Raw genomic sequence first — 20,664 nt, 5'->3', positions numbered from 1 at the left:
GAGAGAATTAAATTTCACTTGACAGTCGCTTCATGTTGAAGACAAACAAACACATTACCCACCTTATGCACAGCAGCCTGGACCCCAGATGATGCCTTTTGTTCACTTCCAAAAATGTAATCCATCAAAGGATGAGTATTCACCCCCGCAGAGGACATTCTAAAGAATGTGCCAGGCTGGGTGCGGTGGCTCACACCTGTAATCCCAGCACTTTGGGAGGCGGAGGTGGGTGGATCACGAGGTCAGGAGATTGAGACCATCCTGGCTAACATGGTGAAACCCCGTCTCTACTAAAAATACAAAAACTAAGCCGGGCGTGGTGGCGGGCACCTGTAGTCCCATCTACTCGGGAGGCTGAGGCAGGAGAATGGTGTGAACCCGGGAGGCGGAGCTTGCAGTGAGCCGAGATCACACCACTGCACTCCAGCCTGGGCGACAGAGCGAGACTCAGTCTCAAAAAAAAAAAAAAAAGAATGTGCCAGAGGGATGCTTGCTAAAATCAGCTTCAGCTTCTTTACCTTATAGACATCTGCATTACATAAAGAGAAAGAAATGCTGCTTAGACTCCCTGTCAACTAAAATCATGGGAGAAACACTCCAATCTCCAGCCTACTTTGCCAATAAAATATTGCAACCTTTATTTAAAACAGAACACAACTTGGCAAACCTTGTGAGAAGACAGAGAAAGCAGTCCCTTTCACGGGCCTCATTTATTTACATCAAGTTTAACACTGTTAGCAGTTCACAGTCAGACAACAGACGGAGAGAATTAAATTAGAAAAACAACTGAAAATATATTACAATAACAATTAAGAACAAATACCTGACAACACTGGTAATGTGACACACGATTGATGTGTTTTTAGTTAAATCCCACATTGTCTCACTATGTCCCCTTAGCAATGCACACAGCGCCCGATGCTCCAAACCTCACCCTCTGTGCACCACATACACACCTGCGGGGCGGGACCTTTGGTATAAACGTTCAATGAGTTTTAAAGAATTGAATCCGCATGTTTGGGGACAAAGTTCTGTCAACCACCATGAAATGTTTAAACTTATTTTTACTAAGCGAGCATAAAACTGGGGTTTGTCCAGTGACAGTCATTAGAGAATCAGACTGCAGAGAAGGAAAAGTGCAGGGTCTGGGAGGAGATGGGGGTTCTGAGTATACGTCAACAGCTAAGTCAGCCTGTTCACAGTCAACACACCAACGATGCCACTGCTGTTCATCCAAGGAAAGATCTGAGCGATTCCTCTTTTACTTACTCCCCCTTTCTTAATGGGCACGACAGCAATGCACGTGCATTTATGGACACAAACGCACACCAGCCATACAGATCTGAGATGAGAGGGTTTTCAAACATATGCCCTAAAGAACCATAAACAAGTATCTCATTGTTCCTTTCTAGTTTCTGAATACTAATTGACAATTGGCCTAATCATGGTGATTTCTCAAGATCTCAAGAAATTCCTCTCAAAACATAACGGAGTCCAAATGGCCACAGTGAGAAATTGCTGTCAAAATGGAGGAGAGCTGGTTTCTCTGGCCCTCATCTACCAGAAGCATCTCTGTCTCCTGGCCTTCTTGCCACTCACAATACCTGGTATGGTACTTCTGAACTGTGCAGAACAGTATCTGAGGTTTACTGTTGATGACACTAAAGCGTTCCCAGTCCTGCAAAACCTTCTGAAACAACAATAAATTTGCATATTCTTTTTATTGTGTTATAATTGCTGAAAATTAAGTATACATATATGTGAAAATTTAAGTCCCATTCTCCAACTAAAGTTTATGGTGCCTAATTACATGATTTAAAACTCCCGTTCTGAGATTCCGAAGCAAATTTAAGCAAGTTCTGACTACATAAACTCCTTATGTTTCCTTTCATAAAGCCTGCTAGCATTCGACAGTTTGCCTCCAGCGTGTCCTAAAAGGTTACTCAGCATGCTCGGAGACCTCAGCTTCTGAGGGTTCAGCTCAGTAGCCTGGAGTGACAGGTAGGACCCTGAAAATTTGCTGATGCGAGTACAGTGATGAACAAAGAACCTTCCAGAATAGACACAGATGACATGTATCACAATTCTGCTCCAAATATGGTGTGGTCTGAGGACAGTGCTGTGCCTGGCCTTTCCCCTTCAACACGCCAGCTGCTCCCTCAGAGTGAACAGGGCTTGGCTACTCTGCTCAGGTTAAAAGGTAAGATTTTTGTAGGAGAGGTAATTTCAAAGTTAGAGATGTACATGGGGATGAAGAAGTAAGTGCACTTGGAGGGAAGGGTCCGGCGAGACCTCGCCAGGTGGGCTTGAGAAACGCAGCAACTGCCAAGTGAACACTCTCAGGAAACCACTTCAAGTGGGGGATTCTCACAGATGGAGGATCTGGCCACTGCCATCTGAGAAGCTCGTGTCTACCAGCTCTAGTTCAATAATCATGCAAAATCAACCCAGCTGACAAGTCTTTTCCTCTCTGAGACTCATGAAACCCATCTTTGAAGGCACAAATCTCCAAGGGTGGCCTCTCAGCAGTTTCTGCCATTCCAAGTCAGCTTTGAATCATGACCTGCCACAGGCCTCCTTACCTGGGAAGAAGTATGGGATCTTCTTATCTTGATCCCACAGGGTGAAGCCTTCCCTAATTTCCTGTCCTTTGGATCTAGGATATTGAGTCAGAAATGAAGGTATCCTTTTTTTTTTTTTTTTTTTTCTCTTAACGTGTCTCACTCTGTCACTTAGGCTGGAGTGCAGCGGCGCGATCTCAGCTCACTGCAACCTCCGCCTCCTGGGTTCAAGCAATTCTGCCTCAGCCTCAGGAGTAGCTGGGATTACAGGCATGTACTACGCCCGGCTAATTTTTATATTTTTAGTAGAGACGGGGTTTCACCATGTTGGCCAGGCTGGTCTCAAACTCCTGACCTCAAGTGATCCGCCCATCTTGGTCTCCCAAAGTGCTGGGATTATAGGCACGAGCCACTGTGCCCAGCCAAAAGGTATCATCTTGTACATACTCAAGATAGAATACATACCTCAGAGAGGTGGCATGAAAAGCAGAAATTCTTCCTTCTGGACATTGCAATAAACTTCCCAAGAGACAGGCTGGACTGAGTCATGGGGGTGAGTGCTCCAGAGTAAGCTGTAGCTTGTCCCACAGCCCTGAATCCCACCCATGCTTCTCAGTAAGAGAGGAGCGTAGGGAATGACAGTGAAGTTCAAGTGAACTACAGTTGTGCTGAACAGAGCAAGTAACAATAACTATTACTACTGGCTTGCTGGAAAAAAGAAAAAAAAGCAAGCTTTGCATTAGAATTTCTTTTTTTCTTTTTTTTTTTTTTTTGAGACGGAGTCTCGCTGTCACCCAGGCTGGAGTGCAGTGGCACGATCTGGGCTCACTGCAAGCTCCGCCTCCTGGGTTCACGCCATTCTCCTGCCTCAGCCTCCCCAGTAGCTGGGACTACAGGCGCCCGCCACCACGCCCAGCTAAGTTTTTGTATTTTTAGTAGAGGTGGGGGTTTCACCGTGTTAGCCAGGATGGTCTCGATCTCCTGACCTCGTGATCCACCCGCCTCGGCCTCCCAAAGTGCTGGGATTACAGGCGTGAGCCACCGCGCCCGGCCAGAATTTCTTTAAGTCTAGTAGTTGGAAAACCAGAACTCTATCCAAATGATATAGATATCTTGACTGTTAAGAGTTGGAGACGTTTCAGAAGTTCTCACATACTCCTACGGATCCCAGACTGAAGCAGGAATTTACAAAGGAAGTGAGCTACTACTGGCTTGATACAAGCTAAGACAGAGACACAAACCGCTGAAGCCTATCAATACTTAAGCCAGAGACCCACCTACAAAAAGAGGATTGGTCATAGCAGATCCTTAGGGCACAGAGATGAACCCCAAATCCAGGTGGAACAATTTAATGCAAGATGATGAAACTCAAAAATCAAAAACAAAAATATAGATAACCCCGTCAACCCAATATGAACTCCTGGTAGGGGCACAGCCTGATAACAAGAATGACATCAGCAGCAAAATGGAAGGGAGCAGAAGGGGTCATAATGAAATGTAGCTATAATTCAAAAGTGGCCACCAATGCAATTTACTTTTGAGTATTTTATAATAGGTGAATTAAATTCAGCTATTCTTTTTAGAAAAAGAAAAAAAAGATGACAAATGTCAATGTCATTTATAACTGGTAGGAAATCCTAGAAAAGTAATTCCCAAAGTGCACTGGTTTTACGGCCATCCACCTCCCCCTGTAAACCTAACAAAACTATGCAGGACATAGGTTAAAAAAGACACTGTCAACATCAACAGATAACAAGTCTGTTCCCACCACATTTAGGATAAATGGCCAAGCATATAGTGGATAAATGGAGAAGAGTAAGAGGACCTCATCCTTCTTGAGTCAAGGTCCCTGGAAGAGCTTCTGTGTTCTGGAGTGAGTACACATTCTTACTTTTTAAAGATCAGAATTAAACCAAAAAGTTGGTCCCTAGTTTCCTGAAGTAATTCAGCTCTGAACTACAACTTTAGCAAACACTTGCTATACCTGCTCATACTTGTTAAGCAGTTTCATATTTCTAAATGTGATAAATGACAGAGGTGATTCTTACGTATCTACATTTTTAGATACCCCACAGGGTCCATCCACATTGAATCAACTGTCTTATCTTTTAAACAGACAATACTACAACCTGATAGTTATATTACAGTTGATATTTTCTCAAAGTGCTCTCATATACATTATCTCATAGTCATTAAAATAATGTGAACAATAAAGTTTTTTTAAAGAAAAGGGAATGTAGGACTAACTAGGTTTTTTAAAAACTCAAGTTGGTATTTCTTTACTACAAAGTGCACATTGCTGTGTTGCTGAGGTCTGTCCAAAAGAATGACCCCATAGAATTTTTTAAATGACTGAATTCTACTGAGTGCTTGCTTGGCTTGTGTTCCCATTACTCCACATTCAAGCCCCTTAAGGTCAAAGTGTCAGGAGCATGTGCTTTAGAAAGTGTGCAGCACCACAAAGGCTGATTGTCGGTCTGAGCCACTTTTTTGCAGTGTCTCACATGGCAGCAGGTATGGTGGAAAGACCCCACAACCATAAAGTCAAGAGACTTGAATTCTAGCCTTGGCTCTGCCACTAATTAACCATTCTGAGACAACAGGCAAGTAACTTAACCATCTTCTGCTAGTTTCTTAATCTATAAAGAAAAGGGTTGGGGTACTGATAGTTTTCAGATAGCACTGGGTGTTTCAAACACCTGGCGAGATTACTGGAGAATACACTGGCCGAGACCCCAGCCCATTGGGAATTCTGATCTGGAGTGGGGCTATTCCGTCAGTTTTTTTTGTTTGTTTTGTTTTGTTTTTTAACCCTAGGGGATTCTGCTGTGCATCCCTAGACTAGGTGTTAATAATAGTAGTAGTAGAACATTTATAGAGTGTGCTCATTGTGTGCCAGGCACTTGAGCTAAGTATCTTACAAATATCATCTCATTTAATCCTTACAACAACCCTGAGGTAGTTACTATTATTATCCCTGTTTTACAGTGAGGAAACTGAGGCTCCCAAGGTTAAATGACTTGCCTTTTAGACTGGCATTAGAGCCTAAACACTAAACCACTATCTATACTGCATCCTTTAAACTCAAAATCTCCATGACTTTAGTTAAATAAAAATGGGCAGTGCCTTAGCAAAGTCAGCATGCTTTATTACCTGGGACATATTTTACTAGCCAACTTTCAGTTGAATCCTAAGAAACTTTCTATCTAATTTAAATCTTAAAATGCTGCTGGTAAAGGGTCTCCACTATAATGACCTCTATGTACAGAGGTCATCTAGAAAAACATTGAATGAATTTCTTAGGGCCAAATTTTTTAAGGCTAATCTCTGAAAATCATGATGGAAGTCTACAGGAAAATATATACATTTAAATTTTACACAAAGCCTTTTAAGAAAATACTTTAGGTAAAGCACAATCAAGATGTATTCAACACAAATCACTGCATTTTAAAGTGGGAAATCTAAACTGAAGTAATATTATCTGTACATGAAAGGAATCAAGCAGTGGCAGCCCAAAGGCATGCATCCAGAAATACAGCATAACCACTTTAGAAAACTGTCAACGCCTTGGACAAGGGCCTTTGCTCATTGCTTTTAGAATAGTTAAAATTAAACTACACTTTTCTAGAAGCAGTTTTCTCTGCTTTGGATTCAAACCTTTTAATTTACATAAGGGTTTGTGTTTAAGCTGGTCCTTTTCAAGTAGAAAAAGGAAAAACCTAAATTATGCTTGTATAGTAAGTTGACAGTGCCTCTTTAACCTGAACCTTGAGCCCTCAACCCCTGAAGTTACATAGTTCAAGCATCATGTGGACGGGGTGTGCTCCAATAGTCAATGCCACTCTTGACAGTGTTGACAAAAATCAATTCCATTTATATATTGTGCACCCACTGTAGGCAAGACAGCTAGGTGCTGCCCCTGAGTAAGACACAGCCCCCACCCCCTACCCTTCAGATTGTTGTTGGGCAAGAAAACCAGGGAGCCTAAATACACTCAGTAGTGTTTCTCCAAGGCTTAGTTCCAGAACTCTCAAGGGAAAATAGAGCCCTTGCTTAAAAAACAAAAAACAAAAAAACCCTGAAAAACAATTACAATCCCTTAACTTGCATCCCACAACAACAGGGATAAACCTAAAAAGCAGCATAATAATATTCTACAGTTTTAGCTTTCCCATCCTCGACCTTAAAAGGCTAGCTGCTAAAACGAGTTCTTCAAGTTTACGGACATGTATGATGAGCAAGAATGGCAGGAAAGAAAGTGGGAGAAGGACTGCTGGTTTTTACATCTGAGTTCTCTTCCAACCACTAGGAGGAGATGAACCCAATCACTAGCTGCCTGTGCTGCAACTGCAGGTGACATACTGCAGGGATCACCCAACACCTGCCAGGAATGCCCAGCACCGCGTGTCTCCTCTAATCCTCTTAACCTGGGCCTCCTTTGGAGCAGCAATGGTAAGAATCAAGGTTTCCTTTCTTTCCAATGAAAACCCAATTTTGTTCTTGGTCAAAAATGCCAAACTCTATTCAAAACATAGTTTTCCCCTTAGTATTCTAGCCCAATTCATATAATCTCAACAATTCTTAATTTCATTAATATTTTCTACTCAGCAAATAAGATAATGGAAAACCATTCAGCATAACAACCCTGCACTAAAAGAGCTTTCCAGAGAGGCTCTCCAAGGGATAGCTGCACACTTACTTGCAACACCCTTGAGAACATGTACTGTTACCTTAATTGAATAGATTAAGAGATGAGGCTGTGGTTTGACAGTGTATCAATGACAGAGCCAGAAGAAAACTCAGTGCTCAATGTTGAATTCCTATCTTCCTAAGCTAATATTCCTTTGAGAGAATAAAATAAAAATATGTGTGTATTGAGCTCTCCTTGGGGAGGATGGGGGAAGTATTCATAAAGCTTTAAAAAGAGAATGAAGCAGTAACTGGAATTAGACCCGATACCAAGAACATTAATAATACCTAACTCATTAGATTCACTTCCATGCCATCCTAATTAGCTTCCACAATTATAACTAAGGAAGGAAGGAAAAGGCCTATTTTTCAAGGGCAAAACATATTTAAGGATTAAGTCATTAGGTTCCCAGGGTCTACCTGGTGCTCCCTGAAAATGACTACTCCTTCAATTATGCATTCTTAAAATAGAAGTGAAATGACAAAATAAATAAAGAATATTCCCAATAAGATCTGTATAAATAAGCACAATGATTGGGTGGGGGAGTAGGGAGGAATATGTGAGAGAAGAAAAGCATGTGAGAATAATGTGGGGGTGATTCACTTCAAATCCATAGAGAGGAGAATGCCTCTCCCTATTCTCTACCTGGATTGGGCTTAAGGTGGTAACGGAGGGGAAAGGTACAGAGAAACAGCCATTAGGACCAAGCCAGCTTTTCCTCTCAGTCACACACAGGCCACTGGGTTTCAAGAAAAGACCATCTCCCTGGTATTTTAGTTGATAAAGAAAAATACACAGCTGCTCAAGTCCTTGGCCAGTATGTCAGTATGCAGGGGAACTGTATCAGAACAGGATGCATTCCTTTGTGAGAACCTGTAGGGACTACTATTTTCAAAATCAACACTGGTTAATGCTCTGAATGCTACCAGGAATAAAGGAAGACAGCCTGCCTAGCAAAAGACAGAGAAGAACCACTAGGGAGACCCCTGTATTTATGGTTTACAGATAGCCACCAACAGGCAGGAAGCCGAACCTGGTCCATTATGAAATAATATACCAGACTGGGAGAAGTGACTTCTGCTAATCTGTGTAAGATTTTAGAAGGTTTTCAATCTCTGATTCAACTTTCCAGCATTCTTTACTTCCTGCACTAACTGATACACCAGTGGAAAATAGGACAGAGGCATTCAGATAGGGCCATATTTCCCAGTTTTATGTTGTAGCACTGATTTGCAGTTCTTATTACAGCAGCAATGGCCTCGTGGAAGCAAGGCTAACAGCTACTTCCAACAGCCCTGAACAAAAATTTCTCTTGGTACATTCCCAGCTTTCTTTTCTGCTGTCCCACCAAATTCATTAGGTAAATCAGAGCATAATCACCATTAGTACCTACCAGAGCCCCAGGTCTGGGTGCAGCTGCTGCAGTCTTGCTGAGAGCAGCCCTGCCTAGCACTTCCCAGCATTCCAGGTAGGGATGGGCTGCATTGCCTTCCTTATGACATACACATGTTCCCTATTTTCCAGTGCAGTTTCCAACCCTGTCCACTACTGCCTTGCCCCCACTTAATTTACCTCTCCTATACTTATGTGGTTTCCTTATTTTTGAGATGAAACTGTAAACGTCAGAACTCAGGGATCTGAGGTACTTCACATAAACACACTCAAGTATGAGTCTTTCATTTTCTGAAAACAAGAACACAGGAAAACAAGTCCTTTTCCCTCTCCCCTCAGAAATGTGTGCATTTTCCCACCAGGCTAACAGTGGCTACCTCTGCACCACATCACTGATTTCCTGTACACATGACAATAAGTTATTAAGGACAGGGTTTGTCCCGGGCACACCAGCAGCTGCTGAAGAAACCTGTAGCTCCTGCAGGCTGAGTTCCAGTTTGCTCACAGCCTCTCGGAAGGCAAATTTGTTGCGAGTTTGAGGGATGCAGTCCACATAGCCTGAGCAGTAGTCAAGCAGCTGGTGTCCAGTGTCTACCAGCTGGCTGTTGGGCACAGGTTCCGTGATTGCACTGGACAGTAGGTCAGCACATTCCAGCAGGGCCTCTTTGCTGATTTTGTCTGCTGAGATTTTCTCAGCGGCCTGTTTGGTTTTTCTCAGAGCCACTTTAGTACCTGCTGTGCCATTGGCCATTTTGGCTGGCGAGATGGAAGCTGTGGGCAGAGGCACTTGAGGTGGAGGCATCACTGGCCTCCCAGCTTTCCCACTGATGGGCACTGCGCCCAGAGCTGCCTTCTTTCCTCCTTCCTGTGTTTCTGACGTGGACTGTCCTGCAGTTAGGGCAGTCGGCTCTTCTGTAGGGTCTGAGCAGATGGACGGATGCTGCAGTAGTCTCATCACTGGTGGTGGGGGTGGGGCACACTTTGGTTTTACCCGTCGGGGTCGGTCCTTGTCTCCAGAGGATGTGACCTGATGCTCAGATAAGAGCTTGAATTTATTCCCCTGAGAGTCTGTGCCAATGAGCTGCACGTCAGCTGGAGTGTGTTTCAGAGTGGGTGAGATAAGGACTGGCACTTTGTGGTTGTGAGTGGTTGGGAGGACGGGGGCAGCCTTGGCTGGAGAAGGCCAGCCAGGCTGCTCTCCATCCTCTGGAACTCCAGCCATCCCAAGTCGTGCCCCACCATTCTTCTCTTTGCCCTTGGGGGCAGCTGCCACTCCAGCCACTCCCACCCCTGGAGGGTCCTTCTCTGTAATGGCTAGATCCCCAGAGGGTGTTCTGAGAGGAAGAGCTGTGGCTCCTCTGGGCAATAACTTGGCTTTTGGTCTCTCCCTGCTTGGAGCAGCACTTTCCTCTGATTTTTTTGGAAGCATGTCATTGGCCCTGTCCACATTCTCTTCTGGCTGAGAAGAGGTGGACACTGTCCTTTCCAGCTGGAGTTTGGACCTCTGGCAGTTCCTGGGAAGGGTCATTGCCATCCTATCCTGCTCTGGAAGCCCTGAGGACATGGAAGATGTAGAGTTTGACCTTGGAAAAGGCTTGGAAGTGTCATCACTGGCTGTGGGTTTACCTGCTCGTAAGCCCAGTGTCTTTTTGATTAAGCGTGGTGTAAAGAAGCCTGTGATGCCAGACCACCCACCCCCAGCAGTGCCACTGCCCCCACCCCCACCACTGTCGTCATTACAGAGGTTCCTCTGTGCAAAGCTCCCCCCATAGCACTTGGGTGGCACCAGATTCGCCTCTTGCTGGGCAGGAGTGAAAGAGAACCCATCAGCATGCTGTAGAGAAGCAACAGATGAGAAGTTACCCGTGAGTTCGTATTTCTTATGGGGCTGATTCTCCATTTCTCGGAAGGAGCTGCTGCGTTTGGGGGGTGTAGGAGCATTTCTCTTCTTCATGAAGGAGCTGAAGAAGCCCCCCTTCCTATCCCTGGTGAAGCATGTCTCTTTGGCATCTTCCAAGAGGCTGCTGGGTGACTTGTCTCTTTGCTTTCGAGGCAGTGCTGGGGATCCACTAGAGGCCTGTGCACCTCTGATGAACCCTGATGAGAAATGGCCGATCAGTAACTTAAAAGACAAGAACTGAATCTATTACATTTGAGTTACTGAGGCTGCATTATGAGTTTTGTCAGCATTTATCAAAGGTCAGGTGTTGGCAGGACTCAGAAGCAAATAATAAATACATTATCATTTCACAGTGACTGGTGTTCCAAACGTGATGTGAGTTAAAAATGGCGGAAGATAGGGGGCCGGGCACGGTGGCTCACACCTGTAATCCCAGCACTTTGGGGGGCTGAGGCAGGAGGATCAGGAGGTCAGGAGATCAAGACCATCCTGGCTAACACGATGAAACCCCATCTCTACTAAAACTACAAAAAATTATCTGGGCGTGGTGGCGGGCGCCTGTAGTTCCAGCTACTTGGGAAGCTGAGGCAGGAGAATGGCGTGAACCCAGAAGGCGGAGCTTGCAGTGAGCCGAGATCGCACCACTGTAGTCCAGCCTGGGCGACACAGTGAGACTCCGTCTCAAAAAAAAAAAAAGAAAAAAAAAATGGGGGAGGAGATAACCTGCTGGTTATTATCTCAACACTCATCCTTTCTTTAAAAACCACTGCGCAACCTCTTCTCCTCTATCAGGTTCAGCAAAGTTTTTGACGGAACTGTAAAGATGATACATACTTGGGAACCCAGGGGTACGGAGATGAAACTGGAGCCAGAGTTGTATGTTGGATGGATAGCCAAGGGCTTCATGGGTGGGTAAAAGAGACGCCATGCTTTCCTCAGGGAGGACGGGCATGAAAGTGGACATAAAAGCCTCACACCCCATGCTTCTTTACACAAGGCAGTTTCTATTTTGATTCTACCTGCTAAGGGACCCATACCTGGTGCTAAACTGGAAGCAGAATTTTCTGTGGCATCTTGTGCCCCTTCAATGTTCTCCTTGTTCTCCACCTGTTTCTTCAGTGTCCGAGTCTTGGAAGGAAGTATAGGTAGCCGGGGCAGGTACGGAACAACAGATGACGAGGAGGCGGCTCTCCCAAGCTCCTCAGCTACCTCTGTGAGGAAGACAAGGGGACCAATAAAAAGAACAATTTCATAGCAGAAAAAGGGAGTTCTTTTCAGAAAAGGCACACAACTGAGAAAGAACTGGCAAGTAGAGTACTAAAACACATACACGGAATCATAAAGTATGTACTCTTTTGTCTGGCTTCTTTCGCCCAGTATCATGTGTGTAGATTCATCCACGCTGCTGCATGTGGCAGGGGTTCTCATTGCTGTGTAGCATGCCAATGTATGAATATACCACAATCCACCTGTTCTCCTCTTGATGGATGTTTAGGTTGTTTCCAGTTTGGAGTTACTATGAATACGTTGCTAGCATCATCCTGCTATGTGTCTTTTGGTTCACAATGTTATGCACGTCTGATTGGCACAATGTAGGAGAACTGGTGGATCACAGGGTATACGTGTATTCAGGTTTATTAGGCCCTGCCAACCTGTCCCCAAATAGCGATACTATTTCGCATGAAAGCTGTGGTTACTCTGCATGCTTGCTAAAATTTGATGTTATTATTTTATTATTTTTGGCTTTTTTTTTTTTTTTTTTTGCAGATGGAGTCTCACCCTGTTGCCCAGGCTGGAGTGCAATGGCGTGATCTCAGCACACTGCAACCTCTGCCTCCAATGTTCAAACGATTCTCCTGTCTCAGCCTACCAAATAGCTGGGATTACAGGAGCCCGCCACCACACCCAGCTATTCTTTGTATTTTTAGTAGAGATGGGGTTTCACCATGTTGGCCAGGCTGGTCTCGAACTCCGGAACTTGTGATCCACCTGCCTCAGCCTCTGAAAGTGCTGGGATTACAGGTGTGAACCACAGTGCCCAGTCTTTTTTTTTTTTTTTTTTTTTTTTGACAGGGAGTCTTGCTCTGTTGCCCAGGCTAAAGTGCAGAGGTGCGATCTCAGCTCACTGCAACTTCCGTCTCCCGGGTTCAAGTGATTCTCCTGCCTCAGCCTCCCAAGTAGCTGGGATTACAGGCGCCTGCCATCACGCCTGGCTAGTTTTTGTATTTTTAGTAGAGACGGGGTTTCACCACGTTGGCCACGCTAGTCTCCAACTGCTGACCCCAACTGATCCACCTACCTCGGCCTCCCAAAGTGCTGGGATTGCAGGCGTGAGCCGCTGTGCCTGCCAAGCCTGATTTTAATTTTAGCCTTTTTGGTAGGCTGTGGATTGGTATCTCATTGTGGTTTTATTTTGTATTTCTCTATGATGAGTAATGTTAAACATGGTTATTGGACATCTGGATATCCTCGTTTACTAAGTTAAAGTTAACCTTTAACTCCTTTCCATGTCAATATATCCAAGAAGGCCGGGCGCTGTGGCTCACACATGTAATCCCAGCACTTTGGGAGGCTAAGGTGGGTGGATCACTTAAGGTTAAGAGTTCGAGAGCTGTCTGGCCAACATGGCGAAACCCCATCTCTACTAAAAATTAACAAAAATTAGCCAGGTGTGGTAGCAGGTGCCTGCAATCCCAGCTACTCAGGAGGCTGAGGCACAAGAATTGCTTGAACTTGGGAGGTGGAGGTTGCAGTGAGCTGACATCGCACCACTGCACTCCAGCCTGGGTGATAGAGTGAGACTCCATCTCAAAAAAAAAAAGTATATATATGAATATCATTTTAAATATTCGGCTATATGGTTGTAATAATTTACAGTCCACTAAATATTTAAGTTGCTCATAATTTCTCACTATTATAAACTATACTCTGAAGCAACGTCCTTGTAGTTAAAAGTTGAAACAGAGTCTCAAACTACAAAAGTTCATCATTTTTGAAATGTAATTACCATTATCACCACCACCACCATTACCCAGAATTAGTCACCAACAGTAAATCCAACAGATTCTCACCTTCAGAAATGCTGGAGTCATGGAACATGGTTTCAAAAGCTTGGTGTGTTTCAGCAAAAGAGGGCCTATCGGCAGGGCTCCACTTCCAGCCTATGTAACAGAAGAAAAAAATATTAAAAACTCCTTGCAGAAATTCAATATCCAGTGGTGTATCTAATAATGAGTTCTATGCATCATGACGCACACTTATTAAAGTACAGTTACAGCATGTTCACAATGATAGCAACATAGACACTTCTCAGCTCTAGACTCAGAGGTATAATGAACCCACTTTCTAAATTCCTTTTCTCTTTTTCTTTGAGACAGGGTCTTGCTTTGTCACCCAGGCTGGAGTGCAGTTGGCATGATCTCAACTCACTGCAGCCTTGACCTCCTGGGTTCAAACAATCCTCCTGCCTCAGCTCCCCAAGTAGCTGGGATTATGGGTGTGCAACACCACGCCCAGCTAATTTTTTTTTTTTTTTTTTTTTTTTTTTTTGAGATGGAATCTCACTCTGTCACCCAGGCTGGAGTGCAGTGGTGCGATCTCGGTTCACTGCAACCTCTGCCTCCTGGGTTCAAGTGATTCTCCAGCCTCAGCCTCACGATTTGCTGGGGCTACAGGCGCACGCCACCACATCCGGCTAATTTTTGTATTTTTAGTAGACAGGGGTTTCGCCATGTTGGCCATGCTGGTCTCCAACTCCTGACCTCAGGTGATCCACCTGCCTCGGCCTCCCAAAGCGCTGGGATTACAGGCTTGAGCCACTGCACCCAGCCAAAGTGAGCACACACAGCGATCTCAAGCTACTGTATTTTTTATGTAGATGGGATTTTACCACATTGCTCAGGTTGCTTTTGAACTCCTGAGCTCAAGCAATCTGCTCACTTCGGCCTCCCAAACTGCTAGAATTACAGGTGTGAGCCACTGCACCTGGCCATGAACCCACTTTCTAAGGCTGGTGCTTCGATTTAGCCTCAGCTCCTACTCCCTCTAATAAAAGGATGAGGAGAAACAAGCAGATGTTTTAGAAAATGGCAAGTTTTCTTCCACTTGAAAAAAAAAGAAGTAAAACCTGTCTTCAAACTCAGCCTAACCATATAATCAACTGTATATATTCAGAAATATAAAAGGATATCAAAAAGGAGGATCTCAGAGTTCATTTTTGACAAAGTGCAACAGAGAACGTCAATGTTCAATGAGGAAACAACACAGACTTATGTTCAAACACAACTGCAATTAGGACCAGGCCTGGTGGCCCACATCTGTAATCCCAGCATTTTGGGAGACTGAGTCGGGCAGATCACTTGAGACCAGGAGTTCGAGACCAGCCCGGCCAACATGGTGAAACCTTGTCTCTACTAAAAGTACAGGCCAGGCACAGTGGCTCAAGCCTGTAATCCCAGCACTTTGGGAGGCCGAGGCGGGTGGATCACGAGGTCAGGAGATCGAGACCATCCTGGCTAACACGGTGAAACCCCGTCTCTACTAAAAAATGCAAAAAAAATTAGCCGGGCGTGGTGGCGGCCAGCACCTATAGTCCCAGCTACTCAGGAGGCTGAGGCAGGAGAATGGCATCAACCCGAGAGGCGGAGCTTGCAGTGAGCCGAGATCGCGCCACTGCACTCCAGCCTGGGCGACAGAGCGAGACTCCATCTCAATAAATAAATAAATAAATAAATAAAAATACAAAAATTAGGCTGGGCGTGGTGGCTCATGCCTGTAATCCCAGCACTTTGGGAGGCTAAGGCGGGCGCATCACTTGAGGTTAGGAGTTCGAGACCAGCCTGGCCAACATGGCAAAACCCCATCTCTACCAAAAATACAAAAATTAGACAGGCGTGGTGGCAGGTGCCTGTAATCCCAGCAACTTGGGAGGCTGAGGCAGGAGAATCGCTTGAACCTGGGGGACGGAGGTTGCAAAGATTGTGCCACTGCACTCCAGCATGGGCAACATAGCGAGAGTCCGTCTCAAAAAAAAAAAAAATTAGCTGGGCATGGTGTGCCTGCCTGTGGTTCCAGCTACTGAGGGGCTGAGGCATGAGAATCACTTGAACCCAGGAGGTAGAGGTTTCAGTGAGCCGAAATCGCGTCACTGCACTCCAGCCTGGGCAACAAAGCAAGAGTGTTTGAAAAACAACAACAAAAATAAACAAACAAGCAAAACCCTGCAATTTAATCTACTATTCACTTTCCTACTTTTTCATCTGCAAGCAATTGGATGCTTCTGTTTATCTACCACAGAGGTTATTTTTATGCATTCTTCATAGTCTTTAGCCATCATTTTTATCTAGTTGAAAACGGCCCTCCCCACCTTAATCTCTAAACTCAATTTCTTATCTTATTAAATATGCAAATGTCTCTGAGAAACTGGGTCAATATTTGGGCCATAACAACTATGCTTAGGATTCCAGTAAGATTCAATGGTATATGATATGACAACTGGCTGATCAATGATAAACTCTTTAAATGTCATGAGGCTGGATTCAATCTAACAACACTGAAAGGAGAAATGTTTCTAATTCTGTTAACTATTCTGAACTGCTAGCTTATGCCTTCAAAATTAAAACATGCAAACATACTCACATGCTCTCATAAGTTCATAAACCTTAGGGGGGCATCCCTCAGGCTGTTCCATTCGATATCCTTTTTCTAGTAGGTCATAGACCTGAGACAGGTCAATACCTGGATATGGTGACATTCCATAGGTAGCAATTTCCCACAACAATACCCCAAAAGCTGCATAAGGAATTAAAAAAAGCACTTAGTGTTTCTTCTCCGATTATTTATTTTACATAATTAGGTGATTCTCTTTCATATTTTAGGTAACATTCACACACTGTTACAACAACATTAATATATAATATACTCTTTTATCAATTCTTACAGCATGACTTGTCCTTCTAAAATATTTGCAACAGGAATGCTGCAGATAATCTCAAGACAGTTTTATTTAAATTTCCCAATTTTTATTTAGATTTCCTTTACTGTAATGAGGGAAAATAAACTATGACCATTTAAGAAGTCTGAGGCATAATCCAACTATTCTTAGAAAAGTTTTTGATATACAGTAGTCACCCCTTATCCATGGTTTCACTTCCCACAGTTTCAGCTACTCACAGTCAACCAAGGTCCAAAAATATTAAATAGAAAATTCCAGAAATAAACAATTCTAAAGTTTTAAATTGCATGCTGCCTTGAGTTGCATGATGAACTCTCAAGCCATGCTTCTCCTTCCCGCCTCGCACATAAATCATCCTTTTACTCAACATATCCACACCGTAGATGCTACCCACCCCTTAGTCACTGAGAAGACCTCTCGGTTATCAGATCAAAAAAAGATTATATATCCAGGGCTTGACACTATCCTTGGTTTCAGGCATCCAAGGGGGGTCTTAGAATGTATTCTCCTGAGGATAAAGGAGAACCACTGTATCTAAGAATTCTGCATAACACTTTTAAAGTCAGCTAATACAAGAGGAGTAAAATAAAAATGGATTCATTTAAAATCAGATAAAATTCAGAGCAGAAAAAAATTTGTTTGATTTTGTCTCAGTTATTTGAGTTTGAGATTTCCAGTAAAAAATGACTTAGAATCCTATGACTATTTCTATTGGTCCACAATCCAAATTTCCAGATTGTTCAGTCTACTAAGTTTCAACCAAATCATATTACCTCTCAGAGTAGTAGAAACCAGATCAATTAGGACAAATTCTAGAGGAAACCTCATCACACTTCCCTCGAAAAAAAAAAAAAAAGCTCTGTGTCACAGTACTCTGCAAATGAGTGATAAAACCTAATGTGAGGCTGAGCACAGTGGCTCATGCTTGTAATCCCAACACTTTGGGAGGCCAAGGCAGGTGGATCATTTGAGGTCAGGAGTTCGAGACCAGCCTGGCCAACATGGCGAAACCTCATCTCTACTACTATGACAAAAATTAGCCGGGCATGGTGATGCATGCCTGTAGTCCCAGCAACTCTGGAGGCTGAGGCAGGAGAATCGCTTGAACCCGGGAGATGGAGGTTGCAGTGAGCTGAGATTGTGCCACTGCACTCCAGCCTGGACAACAGAGCAAGGCTCTGTCTCAAAAATAAAAACAAAAAACCTAATGTGGAAATAGGATGCTTTACAGAGGGAGGATCATTAGCACTCCAATGCAATAAGAGATCTAGACTGTGAGCTCTCTGAAGGCAGGGACTTCTTTTTTAAAACTTTCTTCTTTCTTTTTTTTTTTTGTTTGAGACAGAGTTTTGTTCTTGTTGCCCAGGCTGGAGTACAATGGTGTGATCTCAGCTCACCGCAACCTCCATCTCCCGGGTTCAAGTGATTCTCCTGCCTCAGCCTCCCAAGTAGCTGGGATTACAGGCATGCACCACCACACCCAGCTAATTTTGTATTTTTAGTAGACACAGGGTTTTTCCATGTTGGTCAGGCTGCTCTCAAACTCCCGACCTCAGGTGGTCCACCTGCCTCAGCCTCCCAAAGTGCTGGGATTACAGGCATGAGCCACCGTGCCTGGCCCTAAACTTTCTTCTACTTTTTTTTTTTTTTTTTTTTTTTTTAGACAGAGTCTCGCTCTATTGCCCAGGCTGGAGTGCAGTGGCGCCATCTTGGCTCACTGCAACCTCTGCCCTCCAGGCTCAAGCAATTCCCCTGCCTCAGCCTTCAGCCTCTTGAATAGCTGTGATTACTGGCGCATGCCACCATGCCTGGCTAATTTTTGTAGTTAGTAGAGATGGGAGTTCACCATGTTGGCCAGGCTGGTCTCGAACTCTTGACCTCAAGTGATCCACCCATCTCGGCCCAAAGTGCTGTAATTACAAACGTGAGCCACCACACCAGGCCTATACTTCTGTTTATGCAAAGTTCTTAACACAGTCCTGGCAGATAGGAGGTATTTAACAAATGCTTGCTGAATAACTGAAGAAGAATGGCAGGTAAAGGTAGAGGATACTGAACATCATAAGAGAAGCTCTAAAGAATCAAGGCATTTATAAAAAAAAAAAAATAAAATGACACAGAAAAAAGTCCCTTTCAACCTTACCCCAGACGTCAGATTTAATTGAGAAGGTATTGTAGGCAAGACTCTCCGGTGCTGTCCACTTAATAGGAAATTTGGCTCCAGCATGAGCAGTATAAGTGTCTCCAGTCATCAATCTACTTAAGCCAAAGTCAGCCACTTTTACCACATGGTTTTCTCCCACTAGGCAGTTACGAGCTGCAAGATCTCTGTGGGAAAGAGAACCCTAATGTGATTCCATTCAGATGGTGAGGAAAATGGTCATGAACACTCTATTCTTGGTTCTTTGTGTTATAGGCAGAGTTAAGTAAGTGCTGACAAATATGGTAGTATCTTCTGAAAATCACTAACACCTTAGAAAGCCACTAATGATATGTCACTGTAGAGCACTCATCAAGATGCGGAATAAAGCAGGCTTTATAAAATGGGTCCCTATTTATAAGTACACTGGGATAGGTGAGCAATAGATGCTTTTCTACAAGACTAAGTTATTTACTAACGCAGAAAACTATTTTAAAAATTCAGCCACTAGGCCAGGTGTGGTGGCTCACGCCTGTAATCCTAGCACTTTGGGAGGCCAAGGTGGGTGTATCTCCTGAGCTCAAGAGTTCAGGACCAGCTGGGGCAACATGGCGAAACCCAGTCTACAAAAAAAAAAAAAAAACCATAAAAAAACACTTAGCCAGGCATGGTGGCATATTCCTGTAATCCCAGCTACTCAGGAGGCTGAGGTGGGCGGATGGCTTGAGCCCAGGAGGCTGAGGGTGCAGTAAGCTAAGATCGCATCATTGCATTCCAGCCTGGGCGATGGAGCCAGCCTGTCTCAAGAAGGAAAAAAAAAAAAAAAGCCACTAGATGGTGAAAAAGGATCTTGGATACAGTGCTGGGCAAAATAAAGAGAGCTCTCTGGCCAGGCATGGTGGCTCACACCTATAATCCCAGCACTTTGGAAAGCTAAGATGGGAAGATCACTTGAGGCCAGTAGTTTGAGACCAGCCTGGTCAACATAGCAAGACCCCATCACTATTGCAATTTTTTTTTTTTAAGAGAGTTCTCAGGTTTGAGAATAGCAAAGGCCCCTTATTAATACTTTAATCAGAGTACAGTAGGTTTACAAGTTAGAAGTGACATTATAATGGGCCCTGTGAAATACAAAATTACTTTCTTGAATCATCTGAAATTTTCTGGGAAGGTTCTCACATTCTTCCTTTTATCTGCATGTCAAGCAAGATGGCTTCATGGTTGGTCAGAGGTAAGTTTTACACACCTATGGATGAAATTCTTCTTCTCTAAGTACTCCATTGCAGAAGAAATCTGAGTGGCCATGTAGAGCAGCACAACTGCAGTCACCTCTTCTCGGTTGCATTCTCGGAGGTAATCCAGCAAATTCCCGTATGGCATGTATTCAGTCACAATGTAAAATGGTGGCTCCAAAGTACACACACCTAAAAGTTGAAGAATAGTGCTTGTTTTTATTAGCGTACATTCAAACACTCCAAACCACTTTGGTCAAGAATAATTTGACAATTTTGCAGGTCTAGTTCGGCAGTAATCTTTTCCCTTCTTACCACCACGTTCTCTGAAATTAATAAGCAAAAACTAAGAAGCTGGTTTATGAGGGAGTCCTTGCTTTCACTGTATTGTTCTCTGGGAATTCATATGCCTCTGAGTATTTGTCTGTTTGAGCAAAAGCAGAGTTACCTGTATTAATTCTATAAGGGGCCAAGAAAACCAACATGTCTAGAGTTTTGGACATGGCCCATGATTCTCCTCCTCAACTGCAGGCTAACAATACTTATTCAAAAGTAATAGCAAATGTGCACATGCTGAAGACTATGTGAGCCCCACCTGCAATACTGCTTTGCAAAATGATTTTCATCATTTCCATAGTCAAGGATTTCACTGATATATGGCAGATTCCTTATAAAAAACCAACAAGAGGCCGGGTGCAGTGGCTCATGCCTGTAATCCTAGCACTTTGGGAGGCTGAGGCAGGCAGATCGCCTGAGACCAGCAGTTCAAGACTTGACTGTCCAACATAGCAAAACC

At 43.9% G+C, this 20,664-nt stretch overlaps 1 protein-coding gene across 9 annotated transcripts in view; it reads right to left on the bottom strand.

The window, feature by feature from the left end:
- Positions 1-668: 668 nt before the first annotated feature.
- ABL2 (ABL proto-oncogene 2, non-receptor tyrosine kinase) overlaps positions 669-20,664 on the bottom strand; it is a 130,264-nt gene continuing 110,268 nt past the window's right edge. For 5 of the 9 annotated variants that reach the window (XM_063710486.1, XM_004027970.5, XM_004027969.5 and 2 more), the window contains 6 exons: positions 19,883-20,060; positions 18,640-18,824; positions 16,181-16,333; positions 13,615-13,704; positions 11,581-11,754; positions 669-10,740 (listed from right to left, as the gene is read on the bottom strand). In XM_063710486.1, the coding sequence (XP_063566556.1) occupies positions 9,017-10,740; positions 11,581-11,754; positions 13,615-13,704; positions 16,181-16,333; positions 18,640-18,824; positions 19,883-20,060 (2,504 nt within the window). In that variant the 3' untranslated portion in view covers positions 669-9,016. The remainder of the gene's footprint in view (positions 10,741-11,580; positions 11,755-13,614; positions 13,705-16,180; positions 16,334-18,639; positions 18,825-19,882; positions 20,061-20,664) is intronic. The other 4 variants (XM_019027187.4, XM_019027180.4, XM_055366768.2 and 1 more) reach the window with 1 other exon arrangement.

This window comes from Gorilla gorilla, chromosome 1 (genome assembly GCF_029281585.2).
Source record: "Gorilla gorilla gorilla isolate KB3781 chromosome 1, NHGRI_mGorGor1-v2.1_pri, whole genome shotgun sequence".
In the NCBI taxonomy this organism is placed as follows: domain Eukaryota; kingdom Metazoa; phylum Chordata; class Mammalia; order Primates; family Hominidae; genus Gorilla; species Gorilla gorilla.
This window is presented reverse-complemented; position numbering and strand designations above follow the sequence as displayed.